This window comes from Hetaerina americana, unplaced genomic scaffold, assembly GCF_022747635.1.
Source record: "Hetaerina americana unplaced genomic scaffold, ioHetAmer1.1.p SCAF_10, whole genome shotgun sequence".
NCBI classification, from domain to species: Eukaryota; Metazoa; Arthropoda; class Insecta; order Odonata; family Calopterygidae; genus Hetaerina; species Hetaerina americana.
This window is the reverse complement of record NW_027286070.1, coordinates 47,207,995-47,235,038: the sequence shown is the minus strand read 5'-3', so window position 1 is coordinate 47,235,038 and position 27,044 is coordinate 47,207,995. Positions and strand designations below refer to the sequence as shown.

General features: G+C 32.7%; 1 protein-coding gene across 3 annotated transcripts in view; it reads left to right on the top strand.

The window, feature by feature from the left end:
* Eps-15 (Epidermal growth factor receptor pathway substrate clone 15) overlaps window positions 1-25,242 on the top strand; it is a 74,322-nt gene extending 49,080 nt beyond the window's left edge. For 2 of the 3 annotated variants that reach the window (XM_071598607.1, XM_071598606.1), the window contains 8 exons: window positions 8,282-8,479; window positions 9,085-9,309; window positions 11,160-11,229; window positions 11,310-11,401; window positions 14,256-14,307; window positions 16,066-16,124; window positions 18,391-18,765; window positions 21,627-25,242. In XM_071598607.1, coding sequence (XP_071454708.1) covers window positions 8,282-8,479; window positions 9,085-9,309; window positions 11,160-11,229; window positions 11,310-11,401; window positions 14,256-14,307; window positions 16,066-16,124; window positions 18,391-18,765; window positions 21,627-22,067 — 1,512 coding nt within the window. In that variant the 3' untranslated portion in view covers window positions 22,068-25,242. Of the gene's footprint in view, window positions 1-8,281; window positions 8,480-9,084; window positions 9,310-11,159; window positions 11,230-11,309; window positions 11,402-14,255; window positions 14,308-16,065; window positions 16,125-18,390; window positions 18,766-21,493; window positions 21,604-21,626 lie in introns of those variants that run through there. The other variant, XM_071598609.1, reaches the window with a different exon arrangement.
* The last annotated feature ends 1,802 nt before the right edge of the window (window positions 25,243-27,044 follow it).

The following is a 27,044-nucleotide window of genomic DNA, read 5'->3' as shown; positions in this document are numbered from 1 at the left end:
TTTTTTGAAAGATAAACTTCATTAATGTTATATTTTTAAGCTCATTTTTCAAAATTGAATTAATTATTATCTAATGATGACTTTTGTTTGTAGCATATTTAATTTAATGAAACTCGGTATTAAAAATACCTCAAATTCAGAAAATGCTTAATAATCCAGACCTGGCTACTACTGGCATCTTCATATTCTGAATAAAAACCAGCCATTTAGTGCCAAGTTTATTAAGGGTCTCAAGTAGCAGCAGTGATGAACTCTGAGGGACCATATGTTTTGCAAACAAGTTTCTCCAAATATGGGTGAACATAGGTACAATAATTTATGAAAGGACTGATTTTTCAGTGTTCCCATTGAATAGTATCAATAAACAATTACCAAAGTGAGACAATAATTCATGTGTTTATCTAAGTAATGCAGAATTTTTATGACCTTTATATCAGAGGCGATCAAATTCACCCTCCATCATCATAATTTGACCACATAGTTGCACTGCTATTCTAGCTCCTGTTTATGACCTTAAAGTCGAAAGGTTAAAGGAGGTATTTATATTAAGTACAAAAGTGGAGGGAGTGATCTATTTCCAAACAATTTTTTTATTTTTAAGCAATTCAATTTCTGCAAAGGAAGAGATGAACTTATAAATAATGGATGCTATACTTAAGCTTTTTTTTGTAATAGTAAAGGAAAAGATAATGAAAGTTCCACAGCTAGTATTTAAATCGTTGAATAATAGCTCATAATGATTAGCAAGTTTGAAATAGGGCGCCTAAAATCATTTGACCCCAAAAAGAAAAGCTTTGCATGCAAACTATAATTAAATAATCCTAATTGATTAATATTGAAAAGGTAAATTTGTTTTTAATATTATGAGAAGGCTGATGATAAATGAAGATATAATGTTAAATATTTTGATAAAAGTTGGTACTTGCTAGTTATGAATGTAAATTTTCAGCAGTGTAACCATTAGGGATGCTTTGGTCTGCATCATATTACTCCCCAATAATGCAGCCTGCTGTGAGCATGAAAGTTACTTCAAAACATCTATAAATAATGCAATAGCTCCCAAAAGGAACAAATAGTTGGTATTTACAATGCGAACTTTGAAACCTCTGCCATTGTAACATTTATTTATTAGCCATCAGAGGGTCTATAATTAGGGAGCTTCACATCTAGATAAGAGTTAGCTAAAATACATGGGAGTTTTAAATTGAACACCGGTGAGCGATTACAGTGAGTGGTTTAACTGAAAAAGCTGGTGTATGATGAGAAAGTAAAAGTAATTGATGAAATGCATAACGATGCACATTATCCTCCACCCCAAACCACTCGCTTCACAGGTGACCTATTAGTCAAAATACTCATCACATGTGGCCAGTTGGGTTATTTTATGTGCCTGCAATATCAGAGCAAAATCTCATATGGCCTTTGTGCTCCTCAGTCAAATCTGGTTTCAAAAGCATTTTGTCCATTTTAGTTTACCTCTCTGCAAATGACTGTAGATAAATAATATAGACATGAAAATACATTTTTTGCTTCCTTAAAACATTTCTTTAGGCTAGTTTCAAGTCTTTATTAAATACAGTAAGCATGAGAGTAACAGAATTAAGACCTAGCGTCGGCCCATCAAAGCACCTGTTTCCTTTCTTATGGACAACATTCTTATTGCCTGGGGATTAAATGTCATGTAAAATGTGAAACTTACAAGAACAGACTTTGGGACTCCTTGGAAACTAGGAGAAATTCCCTCAACACCAAGAAGATATTTAAAAAAGCCAACTGTGCAAGATACAGTATAAAAATGTATCTATCACACTAAAGGCACTATAATCATCAGACCACCAAGATTGCATCTGATTATTTACCAGTTAAAATAATGGTGGACCCAAATGTTATCATGCCAAATAAGGCAGTCTAGTTCATAGAGCTTTAGGCATGTGTGGTCTGATTCCACATGGGACATGGATGCTTAAGTTGTCTTGTGATTTGTCTGATGTGCTCCTTAAAATTATGGTTGCCGATTGAGAATCTTAATTCAGAATACTACCCTATAAATCAAGTTACAGGTCACGATCTCTTTGATTAAACATGATGAAGTTGGAAATAAATTTTGTGTCTATATTTTTTCCCATTTTGAATTGATGATTTCATTTATTTCTCTTCACATTATAGCTGCACTTACGTTGCATGTTGCTGGCTTTGTTTTTCTTGGTTATGACGATGCACACTTACTCATTGTTTAAGGATGTGATCAGTCATAAATGTGGGCATATATGTAAGGAATGATTTTTTTTTAATGTATGAAACATTAGGATGAACATGGTTTTGCTACTCAAAAGCATGAAAAACGAGTAAGATAATTTTTAAATGAACATGGTAGTGGCAATTCCTATCACAAATTGTTGGGATTTGGTAATGAGCTTATATGGTTTTGGCTTGCTAAAGAATCTTTATTCGTGTAATTCTTTTTGCTTAAATTTCATGGTGGTTTGCCAGGATATAGTCAAATAATCTTTATGGAGATGGCAATATTCTTTTCACAGCCTTATTCATTGTGTCTAGCAGTTTTCTTTTCATCGCTGTAATCATACTTTGTTAAAACGTATTGCATTATAAGATGCTAATCTCTATATAATTACGTCCTGACATCATGGAAAAATGAAAATTTTCTTGTGAGAATATTTTCCTAGAATTTGGGATTGTTTCTCTCCATTCAGTTCCTTTGAAAAGTCGTAAGAATTGGACTGGATTATGGATAAAATGCTGAATTATCTTACCTTGTTCCATTAGTAGATTTTGAGCAAGGTTGCCACCATTTTTATTTAGTTTTAAGTAGAAAATCTGTTGAAAAATGCAAAGGGCAGTGGGAGATGCTAAACAGTTCCGTTAATGAATTCATCAACTGTTTTGCTTGACCCTGGCAAATGATTTTTATGCTATGAAATTTCCTGCATTTTTAAAATACTTTTTGCCATTGGAAAAATATAAGAAAAATATAATGAGCATTCATCAATACGGAGTCGGCAAGATAAACTGATTACTGTAAGGAATATAAAAATAATTTGTGGAACACTAGTGCTAATGAAAAAATTGTGCTTGCTTGTAGTATCTAATGTTGTACATTGAAGGATATATATTCAAAATTAATACATAAAGTTTATACATAATAATACATTTAATGAGATCTAATGGAATTTAATTTTGTTGTCTCAGGTGTAACTTTAAGGAATTTGCACAACATATTGAAATGAAAGAAGTAACTTTTTGATTCTGCACAAACTTTATTTAAAATGCGACTTGGGTGTTGATATTGGATGTCATCATCAGGTAGTTCCTACTGAAGACAACTTTGTTTATATACCTTCCGAGCTTGGAGGGGGTTGTTCAGAGAAGAGATCAAATAGCATAAGATTTTCTGTTGCATGTGCCAACTTTGTCCACTTTAAAAATTGTTATTTCTTCATTTAAAAAACTTATTTCTAGATCTATTCCATTTATTACGTGTATTTTTTCCCTTTTACTATGGCAGAAGTTGGTTAGCATTATTATAATCTGCTGAGCTAACTAGTCCAATATTTATGTGGCAGATTTTGAAAGCTTTTGCCTAGGCATTGACAAATATGTGATATTTATTTCAAATTAAACATGATTAAAAAGAGTTGACACAATTTCTCGTAGTCTTGTATGCCCTTTTGCATAATTAATCAGGATGAGTGAAAATGATGTGGTAGGGATATTTGAGGTTTAAGGAATCTGATAATAATCTTTGTCATTTGCTGCCTACCTTGCAAAGTTCAATGTGTGCTGGCAGTCAATCACCCATTATCAAATATCAGCTGCCATGAATTTGCTACTTACAAGTGACATGACAAGGTCATGGTAATAGAGGAGGAAGTCAAGTCATAGTTAAGTCGTTAAGGAATACTGTATGTTAGCAAATATTTTGTTCCAAAGTTTCTATGTATTATGTAATTTCAAAGTGCCATGTGCCTAATTGTTAGCTAATTCTCATGAAAGAAGGAAGTAATTGTAAAAATTACAAAACACGTTTGTCCAGATATAGATGTTCATAAGTATGCTATTCTGTCTTATAAATCGATATAAGGCTCATGGGTAAAAAACATTTGTCTCAATGGTTGCACTAAAATGGTATTAAATGTCATGTGAGCAAGTTTCATTTGTGATGGAAATATAATGCTAACAGTGATAGAGGAATTTCAGCAGTTCTAACTGGTGGCTGTTCTCTATTACTAATTTTTTAGAATTTTGACATGCTTATTTTTCTGTTGTTTAATTTTCTTTGATTTGGGATGTTGACCTTGCCTGCATGTTTTTTTGCTATGAATTTTTTGTATTTTTTTGCTTTCATGAATATGTAGAAATCCTCGCTAGAGAGAGAACTAACAGAGATAAGGCTACTGCTGGAAGAGGAACACATTCAGGTAAAGATTTTTGCGAAAAGTATGTAATTACCGAGAGATGTCAGTGAACTTGGAAAACTATATAATTTGAAGATCATAAGGTTTGGCGTCATGCCAAAAATTTTTATGAGGTTTACTGGATTGCATTCAGAATGAAATCCTACAGCATGCTGCAAAAAAATGGGTGCAGTTGGGATATTTAACTAGAGCATGGTCTTGCAGAATGACTCGGTGGCATTACTATTTGGTTGTTGAAACATTGGATTTTACATTGAATATGAACCAGTTTGGTGCATGAAATAAGGGAATCTTATTGGACTTTGAGAATTTACATTAGTGGAATCTTTTCTTGCTGATGTGTTTTCGTTTCTCTATTGAAACATTTGGAAATCTGCTTTATACCCACATATTTCTAATTATTTTTCAACCCTTCTTAAATGTTTTATTATTTGTCATGTGGTTTGCCGTAAGATGGTTATATGAAAAATGGAGTCAATGTGAAAATATTTTTCCATGCCTTAAGGCTTGTGAACAAAATTTCGAATGATTTTATTAAAATATGTCAGTCTTAAATCATGCAAATTGGGGTGGATAGGTGAAATACAAATATGAAATGAAAATTTGTAATAATTGTCCGGAATTAAAAATATACCCAATTTGAAGTGTTGCAGGTAAATTTTAATCCAGATTGTTCAAAGCGTTACTTCTTTTTAATATACATATATATATATATATATATATATATATATATATATATATATATATACATTCATTTAAAAAGAACTGTAAAATCACTGTCAACTGGTGGCTTCAAAACAAGATGAATATGGAGGTGCAGAAAAAGTGAGACATTTAAATATTTTCCATGATTTAATCTTTTAATATTGCTCTATATGCTATTTTAAGTATTGCTAGCATGGTTTAGTTTATGAGTGTTGCCTTATAATCTGCATTTGCTAATTTAATCTTTGGGTATTATGATAAAACTCTTGATCACCATTTTGTTGGATGTAATTTGGGATGATGGAGTGGCCTTTCGTTGCTTAGTTAGTGGTTTGTATGGGAGTGTATATGTGTGTGCATATATTAAGGTTTTGTGTTGAATTGGTGTACTGTTTGTCTACAATTTTCTAATACATATCATGTGGAAAAATTAATGGTTTAGCCACATAAATGGGTAGCTAATATAATGGAGAGTTCTCCTTGATTAAATTGCAATTATTCTTTGAATAATTCATTTATTCAAAATATTGTGGAATTTGAAAAAAAAAACAGTGCTCAGCCTGATGATAGGGACTTAGTGCACTTCTCAGAATAGATAAATTAAAATGAAATTGAAAGTCACAGTCTGATGCTGTAATTGGCAAAAATTTTTTGTACAATCTTTCTCCAAGGCATTGAAAATCATTTCAGTGACTGTGAATTGCCAAAGCTCATCTGTATATTTTGAAGGCATTTTATTTCTAGTAATCATTCTTGTAAAAAGAAGCTTCACTGACTCCAAACCACAGCCTCTTTTTGGCAATAGTTAATGTGAATAACTACCAGATATGGTACAAATGAGAGCAATTAACCTTGAAGTGTTAGATTTACGATAAATTGTTGATTGAAGTCATCCTTTTTCCTTCAAGAAGGTCTTCCAAAATTCAGTACTCTGATTAAAATTGTTATATAGAAAAAGATGGGATTGTATGCTTTCTATGCTATGCGAGCTCATAGTTGAAGATATCCAAACTTGTCTCATGAGAAGTTAATTACTGTTAAAACTGATTTTTTTATTAAAAGAAAAAAAATTAGACCTATCTGGGCCCAACAAACTTTTTTAAAAGTCTAATTTTATATTTGACTCGTAACAGCATGATTTCATTTGATCTCTGTAAATTTTCCCAGATAATTTATGATGTAAATTTTTAGTGCTAATTTTATCAGCCATTTTAGTGCCAGAGGTCGATTATTGACAATTTTGAGTTCTGTTATCCTTTCTTATTATTGCTGACAAATGTTCTCGATGAAAATAGGTTCACATTTTGTATATTTGAACATAAGGCGTTTTCTGCATTGTAGCAAATCTTCTTTTCCTAAGAAGCAGATGCCGTATCAATGTAAGCTTATATAAGCTTACAATTTATCATTTGTCTCTGTATTCCCTCTTTGCAGCCCTTGCCATAATTTACCCTCCATAGATGTATTGAATTTGAGGCAATGATTCATGCTTATGTGAAATTAAGGATATTAATATTCTGTCCTCTAAATATATTTATGTCCTAACAGTTTCATTAAAAAAAATATATTGTGGTGCCTAAATATTTGTGGTGTTTTTTAGTGTAGGTAATGGTTCATTTTGTTCCTGGGGCCATCTAGTTGCCAAGAAGAGGTATTCTTATGTTTGTGAGAGGTTTTTAGGCCTCATGTTCATTGATAAAATTGAAAATTTTTTCATTAAATGTGTGTGGTATGGTAAGATTTCTATAGAATTTTTTTTCTGGTTAAGTAGTCAGGTTACTTCTCATTGAAGTTTATGTAAGTAAAAATTCCACCTGAATATAAATTACAAACAACTCTATATTCTAAGGACATTATTTGATCAATTTAAACTTCTATCTATAGCCCAGTAAAAGGTAAAAGCTAAAGAAGATGGAACCAATTATTTGATTGATTTTGATTGCCGTCAGTGTTTTACATTTTCTTGGAGTTCAGAGTGGACGATTCAGTTATGTAATTATGTAACTGCTTGAGATAATTTCCATTATTCAGTAATTCTATGCTAATAATAATTTTTTAAATTACATTTTACTTTGGTTATTAGCCTGTATTGATCCTGTTTATTTTAGAGTGCATATGTGTGTAATAATTAGTTCCTGCATGTGTGTAAATGCATGTTTTGAATTTTTGCATTCATTGTCTAAACAGTGTGATCTGTTATAGATGTGAAACCGAACTGATTGTGACCTGGAATGAATTTCCTGTTGGAAGTAAACATTATTTCCTTGAATAGGATTCTTTTTGTAGTTTGTTTGGAGAGAAGAATGCATGAGTTGATGCATGTTTCTCGGTACCCATCATTTTTTGGTGTGAAGCAAAAAATCCACAAAAGAGTTGATTGCACCAAAACCATAAAATATATTACAAAGGCAACAATTGCATCCTTCATTACTTGATTCTTTTTTGTTTGTCTTTTTATTTGCCATATTATTACGAGTTGGGATTTGTAAGCCCTAAATTTTAAATCTATTTTTGGTGTTTGAACCTATTTCATACATGGTATATTTCTTCTCCTGTTTCATACTAGTTATATTTCTTTTTATTGAATTGAAAAAATGTTTGCAGAATTTTTATCGAAAATCTATTAAATTTCAAACTGTTCTACATCTCCAGAGGTGGAGGATTCTGTTGAATTTATTGATCATCTTGTTCACAATTGAAATAGCCCTGATGCCAAACCCCCTTCTAACCTGGTTTATTAAAAATATAGCGTCTGTAGTTTCCTATAAAATGTGGAGTTAGGAGAATAGTCTATTAATCAATTTTTGATTTGTCCCTCTATTGATTGTATTTCCTCTTCAAAATTATAGGATGTATCTTAATTACTTGATCCAGAATTGTTTTTGTGTGTGTCTGGTGTCAGTTTTTCTGGGATATAATGATGAAGATTCTTTTTGTCACTCACACTGTCACTTGAGTTTTTTTTATTAGCTCATCAACTCATGAATATCATTTAAAAATACCAATATCCTAAATAACACAAGCTGTGCATTATAATAAGGTCTGGTGGAGGAAAACCTCAATGAGGAAAATAATTGAATTGAATCCCTTGTGTGGAATTTAATCTTTTTTTTCTTCCCATTTTCTCTATTGTGACTATTCAGGTGGACAAATTACTCAAGGAAGCAGAAGAGCAAGAGGCAACGGTCAAAGCACAAGAAGAGGAAGTTGGAGCACGTCGGAAAGAGTTAGAGGGGCTACGTCAGGAAGAGGCTAACCTTGAGGGTCAGCTGCAAGGCTCCAAAGCTCGGGTGGAAGATCTTACGCGGCATCTGCAGGATGCTCAGCTTCAAATCAGTCAGGTAGAAGTTTTACAATATTTTGGAATAACTTTATTACTTGATGAGAGTTAATCCACTATGTTGGATACACAGTCTTATAACGTCTTTTGTCATTGCATTCTTTTTCAATTCACTTTTTTCTAACTTGTATTCTGGATATTATGTAGGAGTTATTCATTTTGAAATGTTATCAAACTTTCTTAGTCAGTCAATTTCTCAAGGTCACGATTGTGGCCTTTGGTGTGGGTTTGTGTTGTTATAGGTTTATATCAGGGTGTATAATTATATTACCATACCAGGCTATACTTCAGGAAGTTTATCCAAGTTTGTAGGTGGAGTCTTTTTGAGTAATCTTTCTTAACTACTATTTAAAAAAATAAAGGGTTGCCATTTTTGAAATGTCATTAGAGGATTCTGGTTAGTTGCAATTTTTTTATTAAGTGAGTCGAGTGAATTTGAATTAAGATTATTTTCTTGAAACCAATCTACAAGTGAACATGATAGGAATACTTGTGTAAAAATTCATTCTTATAGTTGATAATCTATTGTATTTAAGTACATTATCATAAAGTATTACCATATAATATTAACCTCACATAAATGTTTTCACTTTATTAATTTTATAGGCCAAAGCAAAAATCTCAGTACTCGAAGAACAGAAGAGAAGAATGGGTGATGCAATAGCTACTCTAGACTCTGCTATTTCTAGTGGTGATGTTTCTTTAGTGCCACAGTCTGTGGAAGACATTGAACCAGATGATTTCAGAGATCCAGAAGTGGCCAAACTAATAGGTGCAAGTGCTTCTGAACCAGAAAATGATTCTGCAGCTAATAATGGTTCAGCAATAAATGTAAGTAGAATTAATTGTAATTAAACATAATATGAACTTCATGTTTCTAACTCCCTATTATTTGGTGTATAGAGCTGAGCATCTTAAATCTGGTGCCGTTGAGACCAAATTATAATGGATTACGAATTTTTCCCAAACATAGGGCTAATGGGTGCAACTTGTTTCCACTTTTATATGAAGATGCCTTTAATCGGTTAACATTTTTAAATTGATGTGTATATGTTTAACCAATCTCAAACTTAGGCATAGAAAATAATACTGAGTAACTTGGTTCTAAATTCACAAGAATATGCATAATGTGAGCATTGCAAACTTCTGACCTTGAGGAGAAAATAGTATGCATTCAACTTTAATATACATTTTTTTAGGAGAGCAGTGAATAAAATATGTGTAAATTATGTATATTTTGCTTATAAATGTGTATATGAGTATACATGTTTTGGAAGTGTTATTTCATGGTTTTACAAATAAAATAACTTGCAGTATTGTAGTATAATAAAGAATATAAACATCTACAATTTTTATCCAAAAAGGTTCATTAATTATAATGCATTTACCTTGATATAAGCCTTTTATTTTGTATCAATGGGAAATAAAAAAATTATCCTTTCTCTTAATGCCATGCCTCGGGAAAAAATTCTTTGATTAGCTTGCATTATGTTGCAATATTTTTAAAAGGAGTTTCTGTAAATGTTAATTTAATATCTACTATTTGTACTTTCATATTCCCAGGTTCTGTTGAAATTTGTTATTATAACTGAACAGATATTTACCAATAATCCATTGATTAATTGTATTGCTCATATTTTCAATCCTGACAAAATAAATATGCAGACTACTTCTCCAAGGATTTTAACAATGCCGCAAGCTGCAACTCGTCTGATAAGTTGCAGAAAATCAGTACATGCAATGTTTATAGTTAATTTTATGAGGAGCGATTGACGCATGATAAAATACCTGCTTTTATTGATTATATGTAACCATTATATTGTATTATCACATGAACAGGTAAGGTTTATTTTTGAATGAAATAGTTGAGTTATTCCATTGACATTAAGTTATAAACATTCTATCGTTCACCTAGATATCCAAAGAAAACATTACATATGGACATATTTGGGATCATTGTGTGACTTTTTTTTCCTATTCTTTCTGCTTTTATCTCTCTTCTTGTGTCAACGTCATTGTAAAAAATTTGATTTTTTTTCTTTTTCGACTTGATTTCATTTATAGTTGATGATCTGATGGTATGTCTCACTGAAGTCCGTCACTGATTTACTAGTGTCAATACAAAGTTAATTATAATGAAGTTCACTCACTTTAATGGCCTCGGTAGATCAAGATGAAAAAACTAGGGATGGGGTCAAGATTTGTAGATTTGGTTGTAATATTAAATGAAGTATTTGAATATCAAATCTGGGCTGTGTAAGCACGGTGCTTCAGTAAAATGTCGCAGAAGTGAACTGTAGTTGCCTTCACATTCATTCAATTTTGATATGAATGGGATTTTGAATAGGGTAGGCACACATTGGAGTGTGCTCATGTTTCTAATTCTGAAGTCCTAATTAAGAAAACTTTTGTAACCATATTAATGATTACTTGTATTGATACATTTGTGTATGGCCTATGTTTATTAATGAATGCCTGAAAGAGGATTTGTGACATAAAACCCTATGAATATTTATTCACTGTTCCATTATGTACTGTAAAAGGGTTTCATTTTTCTAATTTGAAAAAATGCCCCATTTATGTTTAAATATTGCACAAATTTTTATTTTAGGGTAAAATGTTGGGGCAGAAATCATAATCATCACTATATGAAAATGAAAACGTTTTCAATTTTTTTCCAGGATACTGATACATTTGGTGTTAGTAATGGACCAGTTTCTCACAACGACCATGCTGATTCCTTTAAAAATGGTGAGCTGTGATAGAAAATTCTTGTGATGAATGAAAGATCTTGGTCATAATATTATAATTAATATCAATTTTCAAAACAGATCCTTTTAAAGGAGGGAGCATGCAGCCGTCTTCCAGTGATCCATTTGGATCCTCAGATCCTTTTGGTAGCGCCTTTGCAGCACAACCTTCAGTAAGTCATTTCATTTTGTATCTACTTATAAAATGTACTGCACATTTAAGCTAAATCAAAAAAGTGTTGGAAACTAGTTCTTAGTGTTATCTGATATAGTTTTGATAATTGAGTTGGGCTGAATAAAAAATTAGTTATAATTAAAAATGTGTGACTGCCAAAATGTATGCTCTATTTATCAAACCAAATATCATAGGATGATAATCTCTAGTTGGCATAATGTATTTTTGCTAAAATTCCATTGCATAGCAATAGAAGTCTGATTATCATTGGTAAATAAAAATTTTTAGCTTGCCCAGTATTGTTGAGAAGTAGTGGTATACTTCCATTGCAAAATGTTTTGCAATTTCATATTCATTGCCAAGAAAAATTGCGATTGCCGACCTAACATATTCGAAAATCATTTTGGAACTTGCCTTAGCCCAGCCTCCGTTCAAAAATGAATAAATTCTTATGATAAATACTCTAATCTACAACATTCATGGATCATTTATGTCTTTTGGTTCCTCTGCTTAAACTCAGGACCTGCTACTATTAGTATAGTTGCAAAATTAACTTTCACTTCAGGGTGGTGTAGTCATTATATGTTATTTGTCCAATAGTTTTATGTGTATTCATGGTAATGTTATTGTATTATTTGGAGCTGAAAAGTTGATGCTCTGGATTTCAATCACTTTTAGGGAGTTCCATTATTTTTATATTTATCGATTATTTTATGATAGCAAAAATGTTCATTCTTTCAAAACTATTGGTATTCCATTAAAATCATTCAGCAATAACTCTAAATAGGTTGATAAAACTAGGGAAGTGCAGTAAACACTCGACTATCCATGCTAATGGATGCATTACGAAGCATGAATAATTGAAAAACATGACTAACCAAAATATGCAGAAAATATGGCTGTGATATAAATGGCACATTTGTTACGAATCAAAATAATTTTTAAATAATTCATTGGGATTAGGAAACAAATACACTCTTCCTTTTTCATTAATTATGATTAGTTATAGTTTTTTAGCTAATGGAAAGTATATTTTTCATTTTTTAGACTATAAAAAGGTGGAATTATAGATTTACAGGAACCATAGAACTATCTTAAAGTAAAAAGCAGAATGTATTTTCTACAGGAAGCTAAATTAATAATGCAGCCCAAGAAAAAAAATGATAGGCAATGGAGAAAAAATAACAAAGGATTGTTTATATGGATTCTTTATCATATGATACCAATTAAGATAATACAGTGGAGATTGTTAATGATTTGTTTGTTGCAAAGCAAAACTATGTATTTGTTTGCTATGTTTTGTTTAAAGGGGATTAAGGAATTCTCAGGGCTAATATGTATATGCAAGGGAAATGTTAATGGCAAAGCACAGACAGTGTGAAAATATTTAAATTAAAACAGTAAATACAATTGATAACTTATGATTTCGTACATTTAAACATTTTAAGATAGCCAAAGTATTTCAATGCAACAATTTCAGAGCGTAAAAATCATTCGCCTTGACTGGGACTCGAACCCAGATCCCTCAATATCCGGTCGAGTGCTTTAGCCACTTAAGCTACCGAGGCGTCCTCTTAAACTCTGAAATTTTGAGTCCCAGTCAAGGCGAATGATTTTTACGCTCTGAAATTGTTGCATTGAAATGCACATTAGCGGATGACTCCGTTAAAAGTTACTGTTGCGGCATCTCCCGCAGTTTCTTTGGAAAGTATTTCAAACTTGTATTTTTTTTAAAAGTATATCGATGTTTCAAAGCATTTAATTATCTTTACAATTGTAATTTTATTAAAACTTGAAGGTGCTGGGAAGAAAGTAGCATAGATAATTCACAGAACGAATAATTGAGAGTATACTTAGCTAAGTTAAGACATCAAGTAAAGGCTACATTGCAGTGAAATTTGGAAAATGTGGTTGAGGGAATAAGTGAAAAAATATGTGCAACTCAAATGTTTATGTAATATTTAGGTCAAGAGGAAAATATTTAAATAGTGTATTTGGATGTTTTTTAAATTGAATATCTCACAGGATTACGATTAGCATATAGCATAGCTCATTTAACCAGCAAAAATACTTTTAGTTTACCTATATGTATAAGATAAACGTAGTGTTATGAATGAAACATTGTAAATAATTGTTTTATCACGTCCATGGGGCTATGAGATTTTTCATCAATTTTAAGTTCCAAGAGATAAATTAGAGGATAATGAGAGCTCTGTTGATTTTAATACAAGGTTTAACTGTGTATTTATTGTGATACCTTCTGTTCATGTTTCCAAACTGTATTATTTACCACTCAGTGTTATCCATGTTTTCTTATTATGAAGATATTTGAAAGAAAATGAAATGTTCAATGTCTTCATACAACCATTAAAATTCTTACCTTGCATTAATTGACTACCATTTGAACTGTTTGTAATATTTTATGCAATAAAAGATTAACGCAAGGGAACTTTTTACATCTAGTTTGGTGATTCACATAAACGTCACCTATAAAATTGAGATTAGCACTTATATGCTAAGTTCTATATGTGTGTGAAATAATATTACTCAGTGATGAAGTTTTGTTATTCATGCATAGACACACCTAAGGTGTACTTTTTCGTGGTACATTTCTTTTCCAAATTTCTGACTATTCTAATACTTTTCCGCAATATTTACTTTTCTTATTCACTTTCCTGAGTGTCTGAGAATAGACTTTAAAATGTGCTACTATTTAGTTTCATTCTAGGACTTAGTTTATAAATAAATATGGTCAATGTGCATCTTCTAGTATGCTAATAGAATAAGGTTACCACATCTAACTTTGAAAATATTTCATTGTATCATATTGATTGAACAATTATTTTTTTAAGGATGGTTTTTCATCTGATCCTTTTGCCTCAGCATTTGGCGCAAGTAATAATGGTAAGTAATTTGAAATTATATTTTGTGTAGTCATGATTAATTGTGATTTGTAAGTAGGTTCTGAACTCGGGGCACAGTTGTGCAATTCTTTAGCTTAAAATTTTAATCTTTATCAGTTTAACTTTTGAGAGATCAAGTTCACAAAGGGAAATGTAAACTACACGAAAGATGGAAAAGAAGGAAGATAAACAGTAATAATTCCAACCTATTTACAATTTCTGATCTCTTTGGAAATGCATGATCCTAATTGCAACCCTCTGAGGAGTGGCCCCTAAAGGATAAACAAAGCCTGTTATGAGATCTATTTTTTATACTTATCACCTAAATGTTTCATTCAAGTATACCAGAACATCCTCAAAATGTTAATGCTTTTATAACTGACACGTGTTGTTATCAAAGTGGTGGCCTGAGTGTAAGATCTGCCCACTCCAGAGCCTCAAGTTACATCCTCTTAGATGTGCTCCTCAGTTGCCTCAATTACTTGGATGTCAAATTTGTGCCATGCAAGTGAGCCATATGAAAATAGTCATAAAGTGATGTTGTATTGCGGGTACAATGTCTGGTAATTCATTTAGAATCAAATTGACAGCACAGATACCTGCCGTCAATATAGGATGAAAAAAATACTTCCATTTCCCATGACTGTCTAATAGTTGTATTTTGTGAATTTTAGAACCAATAGTGCATGGTACTGAAATGTTATGCAGCATTTATGTGTATTATTTTAGTTTAACATGTGGTATAAAACTTTTTCATCTCGTTTATTAGCATAATTAACGAGGTCCCTCGGTATCTTAATTCATTTATTGTCATGTCACTCTTACATCTACTTATTTAGTGCTGAAATATGAAGCTTTTTCTTTTGAGAGTAATTTGATTACAAAAATTTCACAGTGGATCCAAATTCGAAAAATATATTACTGAATTTTGGCCTAAATCATTACTGCCATTTATTTTGTACATATTTTAATATCTATTCCTGTAGTATTTTCGATGGCTAAATTTTCAATTGATACATATTGTTTTAATATCCTAATGGATTGTGATATAGGCCATATTATAATTTTAATATTTTAAATAATATAAGTTTGTGCATTGATCCAAGACGTATTTTTTCCCACCTTTTCTTTGCGTAATTATTGGACTTCTGCCTTAGCATTTATCAATGATTGGCTTCATGTTATGCCTGTTGGACTTAATTTTGTGATATTTCTTCTGATTTGAGACCATCTTAAACTTAGGTAGATTTGTTGTGACAGCTTTCTCCTGGGAAAAAGATTTGTTTATTTAAAAGAGCTATTTCTTGGCATTTACTCCATTAGTTATTTAAGATATTTTTATTTAATTGGTGAGGAATGGAGTGGGTTCATAATGCCTGATAAAATATGGTATTTTATCAGAAAAATCTGGAATGTAATGGAATATTAAAATGTATTTAATATAATGTGCTAACCTGAAAGAAAACATGACAGTGATTGTTACCTGATAATTTTCCTATAATGCCGATTCAAATAATTTTTAAGATTTGGGTTTTCTATGATCACTTGAGAAATCAGTGAAAAGAAACTTATTTTGAAAAATATTTGTAGTTTCTTGGCAGAAATTTCTTGTTTATATAACTAATATTTATAAATAAAATTTTTAGTCTTGGGTATTATTAAGTACCCAAGCAATACTATCATAGACTAAGTGAGTGAATTCATTCTAGGCATGTTAAAAGAATGTGATTTGTTTATTGGTTTAATTTTATATTTGCAGTGTCGAGCGATCCATTTGATCCATTTCGGGATAGTGGTGGATCCAAAACACCAGTTGATGTACGTATTTAAGAAATATATTGTTAGTTAGTTTAATTAAATATAATTATTCCAAATAGAATCCATGAAGGACTTGTTCTTGGTGCGATGAAGGGAAAAACTCAATTTATTGCCAGATCTGCATTATATCAATTCCAACTACTGTATGATGGTGACCGCATCTTTTTATATATACAATGAATGTAGACATGGGATGCATTTTACGCATACTCAGGATTACTTTGCCTATATTAATAATGGGTTACTTAATAATCATGTTTATGGCAGGATCATGGCAGTTGAATGCACACCTGTATTTTTTCAAAAAATAATAGTTCAATTTAATGAGTGTGTGCAGTGAGAAGTCAAATTTCAAAATTGAGGTTCTGCCTGGTCCCAATAAGTCAATCTATGAGGTATGTTCAAAAAGTACGGTGACTTTTCAAATTTTGCAGGCAATATGCATTCAATTTTTAATTTTTTTGTTTTGTTGTGTTGGTACACATGTCCCAAACATTTTTTTACAGTTTCAATATGTAGCTTATTTAGTTCGTTATTGACAGATACAAATGTTAGATGTGTTTTGGTATGCTCAGCAATTTTCTGCTATAAAACAAATGGATCAAAAAATTTGCATCAGATTTTGTGTAAAAAATGGAATTAAATGCTCCAAAACATATGAAATGTTGACAGTGACATAACGGTGAGTCTGCTCTGAGTAAAAAAAAATGTTTGTAAGTGGTGCAAGCTCTTCCAAGATTGCTGAGAAGATGCCAATGACGAACGTTGCTCTGGACACATCATGTCAACAACAGAAGAAAGTGTTGAAGCAATGAAGAAAATTGTTTTGGAAAAGAAGAGAATCACCATTAGAGAAGTAGCTGAGGATGTTGGCATATCGGTTGGCTCGTGCCATGAAATTTTTTTGGATGTGTTGGACAAAGAGACATGTATCAGCAAAGTTCGTTCCGAAACTGTTTAACTTTGACCAGAAGGGCCATAGCATGAGCACTGCTCAAGAGCTGTTAAATGACGTGAGTGATGATCCTGATTTGCTCAAAAGTATCATAACTGGTGAAGAATCAGGGGCATATGGTTGTGACATTGGAACCAAAGCCCAATTGTTCTGATGGAAGAACCCAGTAGGGCCAAGACTGAAAAAAGCACACCAAGTTCAATCAAACGTCAAGGTATTGCTCACTTTTTTCTTTGCTTACAGTGGTGTAGTGCATCAGGAGTTCTTACCACAAGGTCGTACGGTCAATAAGGGGTATTACCTTGAAGTTATGCATCATTTGCAAGAAGCTAGACGAAAAAATATCTGGAATTGTGGAGAAACAATTCATAGCTTTTGCATCAAGATAATGTACCTGCTCACTCATGGTTTCTTGTGAGAGGTTATTTGGCCAAAAATAACACCACAGTCATGCCTCGGCCACCCATATTCACCGCATTTGGACCCTGCAACGTTTTCCTGTTCCCAAAACTGAAGAGACCTATGAAAGGGCAGAGATTTGAAATGATTGAGGAAATAAAGACTGCATTGCTGGAAAAGCTCAAGACTATACCAAAAAGTGTTTATCAGAATTGCTTCGAGGATTGGAAAATACGTTGGCGTAAGTGTATTATATCTGGGGGGATTACTTGGTAGGAGACAACTTTAATATTAAAGAATAAATAAATATTTTTTCTTAAAAATATAAAATCACCTTACTTTTTAAACACACCTCCCATATTTGGCTTTTCAGTGGAGCCTTATTACTACCATTTTATGTATGAATTATGGAGTATAACGCTATTTTTTTTTAATTTAAACATATTTGAAGTAGAATTTTATAAAATGGTTCAATTTTTGTAGCAACAGCCATTCTAAAAATATATTAGATTACAATGAAACAATTTTAGAGTGTAAAAATCATTTGCCTTGACCAGGAATTGAACCCGGGTTACTGTCTGAATTTAGGATTGTAAGAGGATGCCTTGGTAGCCTAACTGGCTAAAGCACCGGGCTGGACATCAAGGGATCTGGGTTGGATTACCAGTCAAGGCTTACTTGTTCTACTATAATATATGTCTTAATGTATCTGCTTCCAATATTCTGGGAGCCTTAGGTTAGTGTAGTTGTCTTAACCAGTCCAGGTAAATATAATGCAAAAACCCTTAAATAGGCTTGCAGTGAAATTAGTGGAATCAGTCGATCTGAATTTAGTCAAAATAAGATTTTTTTCCTGTGAAATATTTTCACTGTTTGAAGTCCATGCTTATATTATTTTTGGCATTCTGGCAGATGTCTGGGAAGGATCCATTTGGCTGTGACCCGTTTGCTGCTGTTCCCTCTGGAGGAAGCACAGGCCCAACACCCCCACCAACTGCCCCCCGTCCAGAGAGCCCCACCCCTGCCCTTCCCCCCAAGAAGAGTAAGCAGCCCCCACCACGACCAGCTCCTCCCAAGCACCTGGCGCAAGGTGGAGCCACCAGAGCTGCACCCCAACCTCCATTGCCCACCCCCTCCCCAGTGCCAGACCCTTCAGCTGACTGGGGTGACAGTGTCTCTCCCTCAGTTACCTCCTCAACTCAAGATCCCTTTGGTGTGGATCCATTCTCAGGTTCTAGTGCAGGTGGTGGTGGAGGTTTTGCAGATTTTGCAAATTTTGATGGGAAGGTAAGCTGTTTACAATTTTGTCAAGCCTCTTTTCGACTTCTCTTACAATTAAATATATATCAGTCTCATAATAGTTGCCAGAAGGATGGGTTAGTTGCCTGAAAATTTGGATTGTAATTTTGGTTTCATCTGTTCATGTCATTGCCATGCTCTGTTCTGAAGTCATTGATTTTTTACTTCCATCATAATCATCCCTTTTAGTTCCATATATCCATCACAGTCATTCAGTTTCATAAGACTTATTGAATAGGTATTTATTGATCTTTAATGGGTATTTATAACCTTACAAAAATATGAAAAAGTTAATTGTTCTTGAGTGAATTCTCTTTTCCATGTTGAGGATAATGACTGCATGCATTAAAAGTCACTAAATAAAGGTTAGCTGTTCTAATCTTTTCATTAAATATTAGTCTGCCGATGACTATAAGAATTTATCTTGGATATAAAAATGGTAACTTTTTAGCCACCCCTGCAGTTCTGCTGTTCTACAATGAACTTGAGAAATGTCGTGAAAGTGTAACTTAGGAGACATAATTTGGAAATGAATTTTTGTCTGAAATTAAGGATGAATACATCTCAGCTTTAAATGCATAACTTAAACGTAAAAGATAACTTGTCCATTTTTGAAGTCAAGTCGCTGGAATGCAATTTAGATATTCATAATCAATTCATAAACTTCCTGGTTGACTCCAGCTGTAGCAGAAAATTGCATTATGCCCAAAAGCTTGAAATTCAATACATACTCATGTTGTTGATTGAGGAGATGTGGTAATCCATCGGGTGGATTTTTGGACTACTAACTGGAGGGCCTGAGCTCAATTCCAGGGGATGCCTCTGGACACCCTCAGCTTCACCCAGGCTGTTTAATTTTTGGGGTGCCATAACTTTTTGGGGAACCATAAGCAGTACAGGGAATGATATCTTGGGCATGACAAGCCAATATTTTAGCCAAAAAACAAACATAGACAATAATGACTCTAGGATTCACAAGATCTGCTATTGTATTGCCTTTGTATGTCCTTCTCTACTCGCTCTTCTCCAACATCTTTTCCACATTCCTGGTGGCGACAATTTCTAAAGATATTTTTGTCAGCAGTTGCTGTGATTTCATAGCAGAATTCATAGCTTATGTTAATCTTTGTTTTTTATCAATTCTGCATAAACATATATTGTTGAATACATGTGTGTGTGCTAAAAAGGGAGAGAGAAGATGTGCGAGTGAATGCATAGGGCTTCAGTTATTGATATAAAAGTATGGTTATAATGAGCAATAGCCTTTAGTCCCATGCATCTTGTCATAACTTGGGTTTGACTCTAATTCTGCTTCATATGTGAAAGTGAAATTTCCGTAAAGGTAATGGTTAACCCATAAGGTCATTAAGTCACTGGCTGCTGAGCCATTTTCTTTATCGTAATTCAGGGCTACATTTTTTATTCTTTGCTGTAAAGACATATTTTTCTCAGTTTTTCTTGCACAGTAGTTAACCATATGATTGGTGTGAGCCATCTCTTTTCCCTTTTTTGCATTACTTAGCTTTATTATTTGATATCCCATGTAATGCTCAGGGCTTAATTTTTAAGTCTCAGACAATTATGTGTGTTATTTGTTGAATTTATTCGGTGGCAATTTGAAGCCAAACCATTTCTCTGTTAACCAATTCAAATCTAATACTGCTTAATCAGCATTCTCATTTCATTTGAAAATGATGTATGTACTTTTTGTTCGCCAGCTTTAACTACTATTTTCACCATATTAATGCTGTGACAGTAACTTTTAACAGTTATCTGCTGATATGCATTAAAATGCAGAAATTTAAACTTTTTAAAAATAAATTCATTTTATTTTATGCACCCTGAATAAAATTAGTAATTATAGATTGTAGTGTAATTGAATGTTCATGAAATTTTGTCCCTTCTAATGACTATGAATAATTTATTCAAATGTTGACAGTTTATCAGAATGTCATAGCTTTTAATGTATCTTTGCCTGACACAAGAATTTGAATAATTTACTGACTGAACTTATAACGGAATCCAGATTATTGTTTAACGGATGGAAAACAATTTCATGTGAGTTCAAGTGGGAGAAATTATGGAATATTTTTGATCAAATCCATGCCTGCTGCATCCATTTCTGTTGTGTTGTGGATTCATCAAATGTGTTCTAATCATTCATGACCACTGGGAGTCTATAAATTTGGTTTCCAAATGCTTGCCATTTGGAAACCATTTTTAAATTTTGTAACTACTAAGTACAATTTAGTATTAAGATTTCTCATTAATAATAACTGTTTCGTGTGTTTGTTCAATTCACTCTCAACTTAATTATGAAATGCAAAGAATCATTTATTTGAATAATTTAAATAATAATAGAAATGAAAACCCCAGGATGATCATTTATTTATAGCCCTATAACATTAATTTATATTTATAACACTCTGGCTTCTGCTTTTTGGTATATCTGGAGGAATAAGGGGCAGATTTACATGGCAAATAATTCTGTAGTATAATTTTTAATGCCCATTTATATGTATGTGAACCTTGGATTAAAATTCAGCTCAATTGTATATTAGTGTGCTTTCAAACTAACTCTTGGGCAGTATTACTTTTTTATGTCTGTGATTGTTGTCTAACACTTGTTTTTGTCTTTTTCTCCCTGTCTGTTTTGTTTGCCTTTGATCTTTTCCATTCAAAAAATCACTACCCTGTTTATTTTCGTTTGTCATAGCCTTAATTTTGTATTAATTACTTCCCCATGTTTCTTTAAGTCTAAAACACCAATTTCTGCATTCATCTCTCCGCCCCTCCTCAATATTTCCCTCATCATTTTCCTCATCCATTCCTGTGCAATATTTTTTTAGTTCTCTGGAAAGACAGATGATCGCAGTATTAGCAGAGTGGATTCGACTTCAACATCTACGGCCTGGGTGGCACTGCCCAAAGCAAAGCAAGAGACTAAGTTAGGATCGGTGGCAGTGAAACCTGATTCAGCATCTCCTGCTCCCTCAACCAATCGATACTCAGAGCTGGAATTCACGGAGGATCCGTTTCGAGACTATAGATATGAAGATCCTTTTGAAATGGACGATCCGTTTGCTGACGAGTTGTCGGGCAGTGGGCCGAGTGTAAAAGTGGGCGATGACCCATTCAGTGCCACAAATCAGTCTTCTTCATCATCAATGGACTCTCCTGCTATTGGACGACACCGAGGGCCGCAGTTACCCCCACCACCACTGAGTAGCACTGATGAGGCAGACCCACCCACAATGAATGGCTTGCGAATAGTCACGCCATCATCCTGAGCTACCAGATGCAGTCTTGGCCTGCTAACATAAATAATTCGAGACATTCCAACTGACATCGTAGGAAGGAACCCAGTATACCCCTCTAGGTGAAAATTTGGAAGTCATTAGACTGAAGAATGTGTTTACAGGAGACTCCCTCGACTAAGAGAAAATCCAAGTTTTCATTTAATATTTGTCCTCATTCAAGTAAGATTTTGGGATGGTTTTTTTTTATTCCTAGACTGCCAGGTCACTAATGGGCTAAATTAGTGTCAGAAAGTGGCAAGTATAAAGATAAATAAATACAGGTTGCATCTGTTCCCTCCTAAACCAAAAGTAGCACAATTTTCATGAGCTCAAAGGAGTTGTAGTTTCCAGTTTACATCCGTCAAATGTTATATATAAATCATGTTGGCATGAGTGACAACTGGTGCTGAAACTTGTTAATAACCCTGCAAGTTAAACATGACTCACAGTGAGGCCTTTTACTTGATACGCAGAGCTCTCTTATTTGTCATTATATGTTATATTGTATTGCATCGTAGGCTACCATATAAGGGTGGATCTGATTTACGATGCATTCTTAGGAGGGAACCAACTAAAATAGAAGCACATCAAGTGTGTTTAGCATTGATTTTTTTTGTTCTGTGATATAATTTTTATCTGCCTATTTTACAAACCAAACAGTATGTGTACATGCATTGAGGATGAATGCAAGAGAAATTGAGTGGTTGATGAGAACGTTTTTGAGACAATTAGTTGTTTTTATTGAATGATACGTATGCTACTCAATTTGGGAAACTGTTACAATTTATGCAACTTGTTGGTATCATCACTGCCTTCTATCTGTTAACTTTAATGTTTTATTACTTCAAGTCAATGTTTCCTGTCTGAACATTCATCTTCTTAATAAGTTTTTCACCATATTAGATGTTCACATCATTTGATTTTGAATCATTAATTTGTAACCATATCATAAAATACCAAAAACTATTTAAATATTTTAAATGTATGATAGTGCAAGGATAATTATTGTAAATAGGTATTTCATTGTGGTCCAAAACGTCTGACAATAGAGAAATCAGAGTGATTTGACGTGAAAAATTTTTGTTTGCCTGAGAAGTTTGAATCAGTAGTGTTTTTAGGAATTTCATGAGCAAGAACAATTATATGTAAAACATCACGAAAATGGCATAAAAATGGCTTCATAATGTGTGCATTACCAGTGTGCTAATAGCACTAATATTTAAAATTTGAATTTTTGAGCTAATAACCGGTGCTAGACTTCACATTATACATTTGTTATGAAAATTTTCTCTGCCATTTGTTGAATACTTTTTGCACACGTCACACGCACATTGCAAATGAAGAAATGGCAATATTTTAATGTATAAAATGGGAAATTCAGATGCAAATACTTAAATTCTTATGCATAAAAAATTAACTATACAAGTTATAGGGTCGAAATTGTGAAATATTATCACTTGAAAAGGAGTGATTTATTGCCCTATTAATGACTTTTGTGCTCTTTTTGTCAGATGGGTGTAATTTTTAAAATTGTAAAAATGCAGAAAGAGAACTCAATGCTTAGATTGTTGAGTGTATTGGAGCCTGGAATGATAAAATTAAACTTTCAGTGTGTGAATTATTGAAATGAGACTTACACAGAAGGTTTTACTCTTTACCTGCTTATTCCTCTGGCCTTCTGAAGAATGATTGAGAAACTGAGAATGTTAATCCATTATATCATAGATATAGGATTTGTTTCTTGATGTGATCTTTCAATAACCATCAATTACAATTTATTGCAATTATGAATGCCATGTTTGCATTCATTCGTTCATATCTAATTCTGTAAATTGTGTTTGTTTTAACACTTGGGATCTCACACATTATGACTTCTTCTTGCCTCATGTATTCCCACTGCAGAAGATCATAATGACTGTATCATTTAGAGTGGAGACATTTTTAATGCTATCTAATGAGAAACTCTTCATGGAAGTTGTCTTGGATGACATAGACTTTTGAGAATCTTACCAGTTGTCGCTCTGAACATTTTATGAGCGTTGCTGCTTTCTCCTCATTTGGTTGAGGTGCCTTTAGAACCTTTATGCCTTTCTAAATGAGACTTGGGACATGGATAGCATCTAATTTCAATGGTTCAAGTGTACATGAGTGAGGGATGTTTACCACACCTCCTATCCCTTTCTTCAATTTACTATCAACATAAAACCTCTTTGGCTTGTTATTTCGACGTGCCCTAAAATGTGGTATGTGTTGACGATGAAAAATCTGTGAGAAGTGATTTGATGAAGATTCTTTTGTGTATGTGTGCTTGCACTTGAATGAAAAAGAATGAGTTCATTACACCTATGATCAAATGAGCAAATAAGTGTGCTAAGAGTTATATCTTTATTTAATATTATGAAGCAGTTACATGCACACATTAGAAGGTGAGTGAAAATGTAATTATTACTTCCTCAACTTTGTTATAAAGGTTACTCTACACACACTGAAGAAATAGGTAGTGTGAGTTGAGGAAGGGGTAATAATGAATAATTGAGTCTCAGTTATTACATGTAGTCATATAAATATGACATAGCTTTTGTCTGTTTTATTAGAAGTTGTGCTAATGACTAGATCTTCCTCCTGAAACCTAGCCAGGAATACTAGTTATTGCAGGATAGCCTAGTTCACCACGTGTACACCACCCTTATGCTGTGATGCAATGATGCTGAGTGTGTCAAATGATTACTATTTCAATGCCCAGAGTATGTTTTCTCTGTACAGTATGTTGAAACTTGGGGTCTCATTATATGATAACCCTTTGTTAAAAATTGAAATAGTGTTTATGTGTAAATTATATTTTGAATGTTGTGATGCTGTTCCTCATTCAATAAGTAACTCATATATATATATATATGCATGTATGCTGTATTGAGTCAATTGCTTTCCAATAAGAAGTTATCACTTGAAGTTGAAAACTCAAGAAAGCCATTCTGTAAGTAGTCTGAACCAAATTTTCCTTATATTTTAACATAATTCTGTGTAATGAAAGGTCATGTAATGGTTTCACAAATGAATGTGTTAAATAAGGATAAATACCTACTCATGTGACTTATGGGAAGTAAACTGTATTATCTTATCTATTCCCTTGTCATATGTGACTTGTAAATACAATTATTGTTGTTCATCTTTTATGTTTTATTAAATGTTTCCTAGTGTTTATTAGTGTTTCATACCACTTAAAGATGTCTCAAGCAAATAGGGCTTTAAGAATCAACGTAAAGGAATAATTGCCCCCAGATTTATCTTCTTCTCTTTCAATAGATAGTTTTTATTTCCAAGGTCTTTTTGTCCAAAGTTAAATGTTTCTATCTTATTTATTTGTTCAGTCATTTTTTTCCTTGAATTCAATGTTTTTGGATTTTAAGATATGTGCTCAGTGGAGCATGCTTAATTCATCATTTCTTAAAGCCACAAGTCAATGTGAATTTTTCTATTGAACAACGAAGATGAAGTCTTTTATGTAGAATAAAACTTTCTAATTTGCATAATGGAGAAGATATTAAAGTAGAAAATTTTATACCTTAACATTAGCAGATTTCATTTATGCAAATTACAAGATTTTTACATCAACTCGTAGCTTCTAGAAACGGACCCCAGAGATTGAGTAATTTTTCATTCTTGTAGGATGCTATAACAACCCATGTGAAACACATGCATAACAAATAATTTGTCTGTGAATCATATTTAAATCATTTATAAGATGAAAATAATTTTGTTTTTGCATATTGACTGTCTTTGAAAAACAACAGAGAGACTTAGGGTAGAAGATTTAGTAAATGTGGCAATTACATTGTCCATAAAAACTAGGGAAATCCAGGAAATCCATTTGATTCATGTGAGAATTTGTGGAGAACCAATTCTATAAAATAAACTGCATAGCTTTATAAATTCATGATTTGAATGTACTCCCTGAAAGAATCATTTCATAGAAGGTTGTGTTTGCCTCAATCAATGATGCTGATTACATTGTATTTTATTTTTCAATGAAGGATGTTGATGCTATGCTATTGGCTCTTTTGGCACCTCAAACTGATGACTGTTATTATAAAATGTAAAAACCTGAAGAGATAAGCTGTCACTTAAGGTTTTAAGCATTTGCTATTTGGAAATTATCATTATGTAATGTACGAGTACCTGAATGGCTATTCGAATTAGCCTTTCCCTTTTTGAATGAATTTTAATGGCAGCAGAAAGGATTGAATTATATCACAATGGTTTCGCAGCGAGTAGCTTTAAAAGATTGGTGTTTCAGTATTAGGAATATGACTTGTCTTTTTATCATTATAGTGAACCATAAATTGGGCATTTAAAAGTTAATGAACTTTTTTCAGTTAAAAATCAATTTGGAATGCCTGAAGTGTTTATTTAATGAAAGATTCAATTCCAAACTACAGTTGCGATATTTATGTGTATAGGGAAGGTTTTGTTATATTTCTCACTGTCCCATTAGCATAGAAGTGATTTTACTGGGCTTAGGTACAATTGCACACATTAGACTCTAGGTTAATTGGTGGTATTGATAGGTTTTTAATGAGAATTAATTTCCCACGCCACTTTAGGCACTAGTGTTTCCTAACATGAGAAGCCCTGCGAAGTATGTAATTTCACATAAGTGAAATTGGAGACTTTCCATACAATAATAAAAATACAAGAGTTTTCAATAATTTCTACTTCGAGGTTAACAAAATCTCAGGTTTTCAACATTATTTTGTACATTTTAACAGCTTTACTCTTCTAAATTTCAATGTAGTTTCAGTGGCAGGTGTGTATTCTGACTTTCATTAAACTGAAGATGAAATGCCTTTTTACCATGTTGATTTTTATATCGGTATCCTTCTAAGATGTATAACATGGCTCTAAAGCACTGGTATAACCAAAGTTCACTGTTGTACCAAACTTATAACTGAAAGTAACATTGCTGCCATG